Below are 11,111 nucleotides of genomic sequence, written 5' to 3'. Positions count from 1 at the left end.
TATGGGATCGAGCCCCACATCAGGCTCCTCCGCTATGAGCCTGCTTCTTCCTCTCCCACTCCCCCTGCTTGTGTTCCCTCTCTCACTGGCTGTCTCTCTGTCGAATAAATAAATAAAAAAAAAATCTTTAAAAAAAAAAAGAAATTAGGAGTGACATTAAGTTAAAAGATAAGCAGAGAGAACAAAACTATTAAAACAGAGTAAAATAGATTCAGACCTAGAACAGGAGTTGGCCGGCGTTTTCTGTAAAGGGCTAGATCATGCATGTTTTTGGCTTTGTGGGCCATGTGGTCTCGGTTACAGTTACCTCTAGCACTGTGGTCTTTCAGTTTGCAAGCTCCTTGGGAACTTCCCAGATGTAATTTGAGACGGCCCCCAGTACTAGGAGGGCAAGCACGGACAGAAGAAGCAGGTCATTCCAGTTTGGTAGGTGGCAGATTTACTAAGCATGGGAACTTATCATGTGACCAGGAGATCTCCACACCCAGCTATCAGACCTTAAAAAAGTTGATACAGAGGCCTTAACTGGGTTCAGTCTTGTGTACCATCCAGATGGTCTCAACATCACATCACTATCTGAAGACTATGTCCTTGGGGCAGCCTTTGGGAGCAGGGAAGGCAATGGGAGGCACCTTCCAGGGATGGGGACTGAGGAGTTTCTGATTGCTGGGGTCCAGCTCATGAGTCAACTAGCGGTTACCTCCCCTGGATGACCACCCCCAACTTAGGGGGAAGGCAGCCATGGATAATACATCAATGAATGGGTAGGGATGTAATCCAACACAAATTCAAAAACAGGTGGCTGTAGTTTCCCGACTCCTGATCCAGAAACTCAGATTAAAAGGGCATAGCTATATGAAAGCTTAAATGTTAACATTTGAAATAAAAAAGGTGGTTATCTGGGCACCTGGCTGGCTCAGTCGGTAGAGAATGTGACTCTTGATCTCAGGGTCATGAGTCCAAGACCCATTTGGGGGTAGACTTTACTTAAAAAGAAAGAAAGAAAGAAAGAAAGAAAGAAAGAAAGAAAAAAAAGAGAAAGAAAGAAAGAAAGAAAGAGAAAAAGAAAGAAAAAGGTGATTATTGAAGAAAAGAACAGAATAACTCAGTCCTTTAAAAAGAGGGAAGATGTGATAACAAAGAGAGTTGCAAATGAAAGCAATTTTCTAAACATGGTCAAAATCATAAAAGGTAAAACAGTACATTTTCTTTTTTTTTCTTTTATTTTTTTAAAGATTTTATTTATTTATTTGACAGAGAGAGACAGCCAGCGAGAGAGGGAACACAGGCAGGGGGAGTGGGAGAGGAAGAAGCAGGCTCCCAGTGGAGGAGCCTAATGTGGGGCTCGATCCCAGAACGCCGGGATCATGCCCTGAACTGAAGGCAGACGCTTAATGACTGAGCCACCCAGGCGCTCCAAAACAGTGCATTTTAAAGTGGTAGAATGTATATACTGCAAACTGAGGTAACCAAAAAAGATTATTTTATTGTGGCTAGGATCTAGCAGAGGCCCCAAGACTTGGGATTCCTTGGCATTTCCCATTCTAGAATGGGGAACCCAGACACACTCTGAGCCCACGGCTGCCTGCATGGGTGGCTCAGCGTGGATCTGTAATCACTTGCTGTTAATTACAAGTTCCCTGCTTAGTATTTCTCCATTATCATTTTGGCAGCAGAGAAAGATAAAGCTGGTAGAGACCCCAAGACAGCCGCTTCTAGAACATGGAAGTTGATTCTCATTTCACGTTTCATGGGGAATGGGCCAGGCTGGTGAGGTAACCCAGCTCTGTGAAATTATCCAGGGACTCAGGCACCTTTCATTTTGTGGCCCTGCCTTCCCTGACGGTGTGGCGTAGCTGTATCATGGACAGGGGAAGGAAAAGAGAAAACCCAGGGAAGCAAGTTCCCATTACGCAAGGGAGGCAGAAATCGCACGCGGTACAACCATGCACATTCCACTCATGAGCTTCAGCTGCGTGGCTATGCCTGGTCGTGAGGGTAGACCCCGATTTTGACAGAAGAATGGATTTTGTTGGCCAACTATAGTCACTCCCACACCCAGAAAAGTGAGGATAAAGGTTAAATTCAAATCCAGGAGAAATCTTGGGTTTCCGCCAGTGGTTTAAAACAGGTAGGATAGAGTTTAAGATATGAAACACAAGATCTTGATTTTTGATTAAACCTAAGGGGAGTGCCATGTCCCTTAGGGTTCCTTGTTGCTGAAACAGGAAAATGATTTATTAGAGGTATCAGGTTGCTCACTGACTCCCTGAGAGGGCCAGTGAGTTGGCCTTGGAAGCTGGGTAGCCGGGAAATGTGCCTAACCACATGTGAGATTGTTCTAGAGAAAGCCTCACAGCCATTGCTGGGTGCAGACACAGGAGCTCCTACCCCCTGACATGTGGCCAATGTCTCACCACTGCTGCCTCTAAAACCCTGACCCCTCCACGCCTATCCTTGCCAGAAAATAAATTCTCAGGACCTGCTTCTTTAGAACTGAAACCCTGCACCCCTGTGTGCAGTTAACAGAACCTGGGTCTACAGCTACAAGGAGGGGCTGGAAAAGCAATCGGATTAATTAGGATTAAGTTCTGCTGTATATAACTAGATAATAACAGTGGCTTAAATGGTTTACTTCTCATGCAAAAAATAAAAAAAAGGTCTGGAGGTAGCCAGGTGAACACTGGTGATGTTGGCTTCATCGTAGCCTTGATGACCTAGCTTAACTTTATCCTCCATCATTCTCAGCATAGGGTGTCCATTCTTTATGTCACCTCATGGCCCCTAATGGCTGCTAGAGCCCCCACCACATCTGCATTCCAAACAGCAGGGGGAAGGAAGAGGAATGGGGGTTGCTCTTGAGCAACCTCTTGAGGAAACTTTCTGGAAGTAAAGTATAACACTTCCATTTATACTTCACTGGCCAGAACTTCATCAGGTTGGAAATGACATCTTTCGCCTAAGAAGTAATGTGCCGGCAGAAATGGAGGGTCTGAGAACAGAAGCTGGGGAGACGGATCTCAAGAGTCAATTGGCAGTCTTCTACCGTGAGGAGATGGGACTTAAAACATGAGAAATTCCCCACCTGTAGGAAGGACGTTTCAAAGATACAGAAGACAGGGGCTCCTGGGTGGCTCACTCGGTTATGCGTCTGCCTTCGGCTCAGGTTATGGTCCCAGGGTCCTGAGATCGAGCCCCACATTGGGCCCCTTGCTCAGCGGGGAGCGTGCTTCTCCCTCTGCCTTATTTACTTGAAATTCAAATATACACATATCCATTTAATCTTTTCTTCTGGATTAAATCCCACATGCGCCACCTGTAATTATTTCCATTGAAAATGCCGAAAGAACACTGACAGCCTATCCCTGCTGGCTTTCAGAAATGTTCCATTCCACGCATGCCCGGGTGGCTCCGTTGGTTGAGCGTCCGCTTTTGGCTCAGATCGCGAGCCCAGGGTCTTGGGATGGAGCCCTGTATTAAGCTCCACAGCAGGGAGCCTGCTTCTCCCTCCCCCTGCCGCTTGTGAGCTCTCTCTCTCTCTCTCAAACAAATAAATAAAAATCTTAAAAAAAAAAAAAGAAAGAAAGAATTGTTCCGTTCCAATTTGGCCTAAGCAAGGAACAAGCTGGACTCTGAAATCATAAAACCCACTCTCCATGCTTGGAGCTCTTTGCTGATCCTTGGGATCTCCTTGAACCTGAACTTTTGTCCTGACTTTAAGCACTTCTACCCAGACATTATCTCCCTTTTTTTACGAACAGGCCGTTCCGTGTTTCCAGAAGAGAAGAGAATGTGAAAAAGTTTTTTGAGAGCATTAAGCACTTACTTGAAACAAACTCCCTTTCTCCTTCCGATTCTCATTAAGACAGAGTGGAATGAAGGCATTGTGAGCGCCTGCTTTGTGTTGGGCTCCATACAAGCCCTAAATATAAAAATTTGCTTAAGACACAGTCCCTGCTCTCGGGCAACTTATCGTTTAGAGGCAGAGACAGACATTTGAACAAGCAATTAGAGTTCAGTGTGGTAAGTTGATGGAAGAAAACATCAAATCCTAAGGGAAGAGATATTTAAAATAAGTGCATTTAGGGGGCGCCTGGGTGGCACAGCGGTTAAGTGTCTGCCTTTGGCTCAGGGCGTGATCCCGGCGTTATGGGATCGAGCCCCACATCAGGCTCCTCTGCTATGAGCCTGCTTCTTCCTTTCCCACTCCCCCTGCTTGTGTTCCCTCTCTCGCTGGCTGTCTCTATCTCTGTCGAATAAATAAATAAAATCTTTAAAAAAAAATGAAATAAAATAAGTGCATTTAAATTTGCCTGGGGGAGGTGGACAACTGTCAGTCTTCAACCAAACCTCAGTGTTTTTTGTTTTTGTTTTTTAAAGATTTTTAAATTGTATATATTTGAGAGTGAGCGCACAAGCAGGGGAATGGGCAGAAGGAGAAGCAGACTCCCTGCTGAGCAGGGAGCCTGCTGCGGGACTCGATTCCAGGACTCCAGGATCATGACCTCAGCTGAAGGCAGATGCTTAACCAACTGAGCCACCCAGCACTCCATCAGGGGTTTAATATATGTTTATTTCTTACTCATGCTTCATGTCGGATGTGGCCTCCAGAGGCAGTGACTTCTAAGCTTACCGTAGAAGATGAATGAATGGGCATTAGGCAGGCAGGGCTGGAGCAAAAGCCTTCTAGGCAGAGGGAACTGCAAGTACAAAAGCGCGGAGATAAAAGAGAACATGGTACTTTTGGATAATTCATATTCATAAATATAAATTATATTTTATATATACTTTATATTCATAAAGTATAAAACATTGGTCTGTTCTGAGTGCTCTAGAAATATCAGCTTCATTCTCCTAACAACCCAGTGAGGGAGGGTTCATTTATGGGAGAAAGCACTGAGGCACAGGAGGCCGGAGTTTACTGGGGCAGAGCCAGGATCTCTAAACTGGCAGCCTCCAGACTCTAGAGGCTTGCTTCTCCCTAGGGAATTCAGCAAGGCTGGCACCCAGTGCTCAGGGGCAGGGACAGGAACAAGCCCAGAGACGTAGCTGGAAAGGAAACAGAGGTCAGATTATGAAGGATAATTAAAGCAGGGGAGGGACATGAGCACCTTTGCACATTAGAGAAATCACCACTAACGGTCCATTCCTTCTCTCCTCGCTACCATCCATCTGAACTCCCTAAATCCCTTTTGCTGGTGTGGCTCAATGACCCACCTTGTCCTGCAGATGAAGGACAAGGAATGTGTAATTTCTGTGCAAAAGTGCAGACATTCTCACAGGCCCTCGAGCTGGCTGTCAAGCCAGAGCCATCCACACACATCAGTGTCCCCTAGGCTACTCATCCCATTAATGAAATAACTCTACAACTCATTTTTCTTGAATCGTATAAGCTATTTCTGTCTGAAGTGGGAGTGCCTTAGGCCAGTTGCTCAGCCTTCATCAATGAATGCAAATGAATTTCCCAAATTCCTTTGGGAGAACTGCCCCACCACATTTAAGGCACCCATCACAAGTTTTTGTTTTTGTTTGAAAGCTCTTATGAAGGTTCCCTGCCCAACCCCATCGCTGGCAGACTAATTTCTCAACGTGTGTGTGGACTCTGTGCCTCTGGGCTGAGAGGGCATCCACTTCCCTTCCTGGCTTGGAGGCCACCATGGTGACAGTAGTCTCTTCCTGGCCTGTGTTAGAGTCAGTCTTGGTGGTGGGTTGGAGCCTGTGGGAACCACACACCCTAGAACGGATCTCTTCCTCTCAGTGGCCTTCCCAGCTTTCTGGGCCAGTAAGGTCACTGGTTTTGCATAACTGTTGAGTGGATTTTCACTAACAAACATAATAACTAGGGAAAGTTGGAACACCGTTGGAACAGTGAATCATCCATTATCTACCTGGAATTCACGTGAAATCCGTTTCCTCGCAGACCTATGCTTTTTAAACTTCGCCCTTCTCGCTGCCTTGTCACTGTCTTCGGTCACCTTTCCCGGGAGTCTCCTCTCAGAGGACCGCAAGGCCAATTTCCTGTTTTCTTGCCTTCTTCCCTGTGGTGAACAGACGGTCCCCCATAATCCCACCCTTTGGTACCCACGCCCTTGTGAGAAATCCCCACCCTGTGGGTGGGACCGGAGATCTGCTTCTACTAGAGGACCCCAAAGGGGAGGGGATGTGGCTTCCATGATTACATTACACAGGGCTGTAGCATTGTCTTCCCAGGAGACTTTCCCTTTTACTGGTGTGGATGAAGCAAGAAGGCCTCTTTCTGAGAAACTGAGGGTGGCCCGCAGCTGACGGTCAGCAACAACCCGAAGCCCTCTCTCTGTCCAACACGTCATAAGGAATCAAATTCTGTCAGCGATCTCGTGTCTCAGAAGCAGATCCTCCTCCAGCTGAGCCTTGAGAGGGGGTCATAGCCCCAGCTGACACACCGACTGCGGCTTTCAGATGAGCCCCTTGAAGCAGAGGACCCTGTAGAGATGTGCCCGGACTCCTCACCCACAGAAACCGTGAGATAGTGTGTTTTCAGCCGCTAAATTGGTGGTAATATTGTTACACAGCAATAAATCATTCATTCCCTTTCTGACTTCTGGTCAGATCCTCTATCTAGTGACAGAGGCATTCTCAACTCCTCTGGCCTTTCCTAAATCCACGAAGTCTTCCCTTCCCTTAGGGCACACTTCACCCACTCACACTATAGAAATTCATATCAGTAGTTCATGGGTCACAGAGAAAACTCCACCTTTGTACCTCTCCTGGCCAATGGCTCTCCATACCCAAGATACGGCCCTAGATACCTAACTACTGCCAGCAGGGGTTGAAACCACCTACTTAATACTGTGTGTCTCACACCTCCTGAGGCTGCCCTTCTGACATCCCCTGGCCATTCAGGCCCTCTTTCCCTCCAGAGAGAGATTTTTGTCTTCTGGTCCACCAGGGACAGCAATCTGGCCCTCGGCTCACTGTCTAAGGCGGGAAACTACTTAGAGACTTTGCAGATGGAGCATGGTGCCCATTAAGTCTCCAGAGGAGTTCGCTTCTCCTTGGTTTCTCTTACACAGTAATATATGAATACACTCCCCTCCGTCTCTAAAAAAAAAAAAAATAGACATCCTGATGGCCGAAAGACACATGAAAAGGTGCTTGACATCACTCATCATCAGGGAAATGCCTCACACTTGTCAGAATGGCTAGACTCAAAAAGACAAGAAATAACAAGTGTTGGTGAGGATGTGGAGAAAAGGGGATCTTTGCACACCCTTGGTGGGAATGTCAACTGGTGCAGCCACTGTGGAAAACAGTATGGAGTTTCCTCGAAAAGTTAAAAAAATAGAAATGCATATGATCCAATAATTCCACTATTGGGTATTTTCCAGAAGAAAACAAAACCACTAATTTGAAAAGATACATGCACCCCTGTTTCTAGCAGCATTATTTACAATAAAATGTGGAAGCAACCCAAGTGTCCATCAACAGATTAATGGATAAGGAAGATGTGGTATGTATATACAATGCATAGGATATAATATATAATATACATAATATGATATATCCACGTAAAAGAAGAGATTTTGCCGTTTGTGACAACATGGATGGGCCTCGAGGGTATTATACTAGGTGAGATAAGTCAGACAGAGAAAGATTTTACATTTTGTGGAATCTAAAAACCAAAACAAAAGAAATGAAACAACCCCCAACCAGACTTAAATACAGAGAACTGGTGGTTGCCAGAAGGAAGGTGGCGGGTGGGTGAAACAGATAAATGCAGCTGGACCCCAGTAGCCTGAATGCTGTTTATTGAAAAGAGCAGAGGAGAGTCCGCGCCCCCTAGGGACAGGATGGAATAAAACAAGCAGGGCGAGTCCACCTCCCGCTCAGCAGATTCTCTTGTTGCCCCACTGGGCCATCTTGTTGTTGACGGGCATCTTTAGGAAGCGGTCGGACTGCATGTAGTTAGCGATCTTCTCCAACGCCTGAAGGACAAGCACACCACACCTGATAAAGACTCTAACTCAGTCCACCAGACCCATCCCAAACCGGGGACATTGACGTGCTGCCTGTCTCTATACGATCCCTCCCTCCCCCGGCCATCGTTTCACGTAGACAGTGCCTTTAGGGTGTAGAAGCCAGAACCTTCCCAAGACTTGAAGGTTTAGAAGTGTCCAACCATGGATCCCTTTATGCAAATGCTGGTGTTGAGAAAGAATCTACCACAGTGGGGTCCCTTGGGGACCAGGGGAGCCTGTGAGTGTTTCTGTAAGGGAAAGGGGCAGGCAGCATCACCTCAAAACGGCACATGAAAGCCTTCAGATTTGGAAATTCATCCAGGCACTTGGGCTCAAACATACGGTTCTGATCTAAGACATCATAGGTGAGGAAATCCACAAAGGTGAGCTAGGGAACAATAAGACGGTCAGGTCTGCAGAGTTCAGGAATACTGGGAGACAGAAAGGCATCTTCCCCCTTTCCTTTCTTCCTACCTTTTCTCCTGCAAACCATGAGAATTTCCCCAGGAACAAGGAGAACTGTTTCAGCTGTCCAGGTAGCTGTTCCAAGTACTCAGGCTTCAGTTTTTCCTGGGAGAGAGGGGAAAAAGAGAGGGAGAGAGAGAACAGCTGTCGCCATCTTCAGAGCTAGTCAGGGCATGGGCCAGTGAGGGATGCTTAGGGGTCCCCTTCTCCATGTGCCTCCCTCTTACTGCCTTTAGTAGGGGTGGCAGGACAGAAAGGAAGAGGGGCCAACACCAGAGTTATAGGACAAATGGACCCCCCCCCCCCATTTCTGACAGACTGGGTTGGTGGGAAAGCAGAAGTAGCAGAATGGAGCAGAATGAACCCCGGGGTTTCTAAACGTGCCTTCTCCTCGATGCCCGCCTGCTAAGGAGACTCACAAGGTCAGGGCTGTAGCACAGTCGTATCAGCTGCATGCGGAAATCCATGATTTGGTTCTCCATGATGTCCACTCGAATCTTTTCTTCTTCAGTCTCGCCACCTATAGGCCGAAGGATGAGAAATCACCCTTGGAATTATCCACCTCCTGCGGAGAACGGCCAGCCTGGCCTCCCTCGCTGGCCCTGCCCCACTCACACATATTGTGCTTGCGGGCGATGTAGCGCAAGATAGCATTGCTCTGGGTGATCTTGTTCTTACCATCCATGAGGTAGGGCAGCTGGAAGGAAAAGGACAGGTCAGATGAACAACCAGCTCTCTCTTGCCTCCCTGCCTCTCTCTCCTGGGGAATTTGAGACTTGCAGGGAAGTGAACAGTAGAGAGAAGATGCTGTGTTAGGAGGAAGAAGAAAATTAGTAGAAAGGAGCGACTGGGTCCTCACCTGGTTCTAGACCAGGGTTCTTAGTCTCTGTGTGTGTGTATGTGTATGTGCATGCTATGGACCCTTTGTCAGAATAAGATTTTTAAATGCATAAAGCAAATCACATATATTTTCACAATTTATAAAGCATTAAAGAAACAAAATTATCATAGAGTAATAGGTGCCTATTAATGAGTTAAATAACAAGCAGGTGTAACAACTATCATAATATCGAAGTATGATGCACGTTAACTAATATTTATGTACAAGGTCTGCCACGCATGTAATATAATATGAAAATACCCAATTTCTACTAGTGACAAGGTCACAGGCATGGCTAATAACCAATGTCACTTATTACCTATAATCACAAGGACGGAATCATTCACTTTTCGTTAGTGGAAATGAGAATAACTTTTTTACTCTGTTCAAGTTCGGGCACCCTTCAATTTTATTTTATCCAGGTTAAGAGCCCACATTCTAGGTCCCCCTAGACCAGAGAGGAAAGCAGCACGGATATTCTTGATGGCCTTCCCTTCTGCCCCCTCTTCTCCTACAGCCACCTACGTTAGGAAAGTCCAGGTCAAGCGTGAATTTCACATCCAGCCACTGGCTTCTATCATAGTCCGGAGCTGTAACAGAATGAAGTGGGACCCAACCTCCTTAACATCCTGCCTGAGAAGAGTGGAAAGATCTAAAGAAATAACCAGATCCTAATACCTCACATTCCCAGGACCCCAAGGTTAACCATTTACTCTCCAGGCCTATTTAGTAAAGGGTTCACACGTGGTTGGACGGAGGCAGAGGGAGGATCCCCAGCTAGATAAAGGATGTATTCATCTCTCCCCACACGGGACACAGGACGGAGCTCCCGGGTGATTGGGGCAGACGTCCCACCCGATTTAGGCGTGATGCCTCCCTCGGGCAGAAGACCACAGGGACAGTTGGAGGGCCGGGGGGCTTAGCACTGGACATGGGATCACGGACACGGGACGCATTACCTTCCCCGCACGTGTACTGTTTCTCCTCATAGGATGTATCCGTGAACTCTAGGAGCATGCGGATGGCGTGCGCCAGCTGGGGGAGGAAAGACCCGCCGTCAGCGCCTGCGCAGCGTCCACCGGCCCCCAACCCCCGCCCGCCAACGTCCCCCTGCCCGGGGCTGCCAAGACCGTGCATCCTGCCAAGGCGGTCGTTAAGCGGCCCCCCCTCCCCCCGTGATCGGCCCCGGTGGCTTGCTGTCCTCGGCCCTCTCCCGGGCCCGGCGGGGATCCCAGAGGCCAGGCGGCGTCGGTCTCCGCGGTTGGGGAGCTTGGCTGGGGCGGACTGCGGCGTGACGAGGGACGGCGGGCTCTGGAGTATCGCCTCTGTTCTCAGGGACTGCTGACCCTGAACCCCCGGTCGCCTCCGCGACCGTCTCCCTGACCCTGCGGCTCGGCGGTCGAGACGGCACTCACCCCGCGAATATCCCAGTAACCCAGAACCATGGTCGACTTGGACAACGACATGATGATGCTGCTTCCGTGCCTTCGAGCACTGGGGATAAACCGCGAACGGGCGGGGCTTTATACCCGACGTAAGTAGGCGGGGCCAACGCGAGCGCTCTGACTCCGCCCCCACCCATCTTCGTCCTCTCCCTCCGTGAGTCCGCAGGAATGGCGCCGGGCAGTTTCTGCAGCCTCCGGGCTTGGAGGCTGGGCGGCGGCAGAGGCCGCTTGGTTTAGGGCTTTGCGCTCCCCAGTGGTGGAGCAGCGCTCTGGTGGTTAATAGTGCCAGTCAGGGTAAGAGGAGCACCAACAACCCAGGCAGTG

General features: G+C 48.2%; 1 protein-coding gene across 2 annotated transcripts; it reads right to left on the bottom strand.

Moving 5' to 3' along the window:
- Positions 1–7,770: 7,770 nt before the first annotated feature.
- On the bottom strand, positions 7,771–10,846 carry GSTM3 (glutathione S-transferase mu 3). Of its 2 annotated transcripts, XM_026484612.4 has the most exons (8): positions 10,758–10,846; positions 10,302–10,377; positions 9,868–9,932; positions 9,078–9,159; positions 8,882–8,982; positions 8,472–8,567; positions 8,275–8,385; positions 7,771–7,964 (listed from the first exon to the last, which is right to left on the bottom strand). In XM_026484612.4, the coding sequence occupies exons 1-8, from the start codon at positions 10,806–10,808 to the stop codon at positions 7,866–7,868; spliced, it is 681 nt and encodes a 226-aa protein (XP_026340397.1). In that variant the 5' UTR covers positions 10,809–10,846; the 3' UTR covers positions 7,771–7,865. The 2 variants fall into 2 exon arrangements, with proteins under 2 accessions (XP_026340397.1, XP_057166374.1); XM_057310391.1 differs by having other exon boundaries at positions 7,771–8,385.
- Positions 10,847–11,111: the final 265 nt, after the last annotated feature.

This window comes from Ursus arctos, unplaced genomic scaffold (genome assembly GCF_023065955.2).
Source record: "Ursus arctos isolate Adak ecotype North America unplaced genomic scaffold, UrsArc2.0 scaffold_12, whole genome shotgun sequence".
Lineage (NCBI taxonomy): Eukaryota > Metazoa > Chordata > Mammalia > Carnivora > Ursidae > Ursus > Ursus arctos.
The sequence above is the reverse complement of the archived record's forward strand: the minus strand, read 5'-3'. Positions and strand labels throughout refer to the sequence as shown.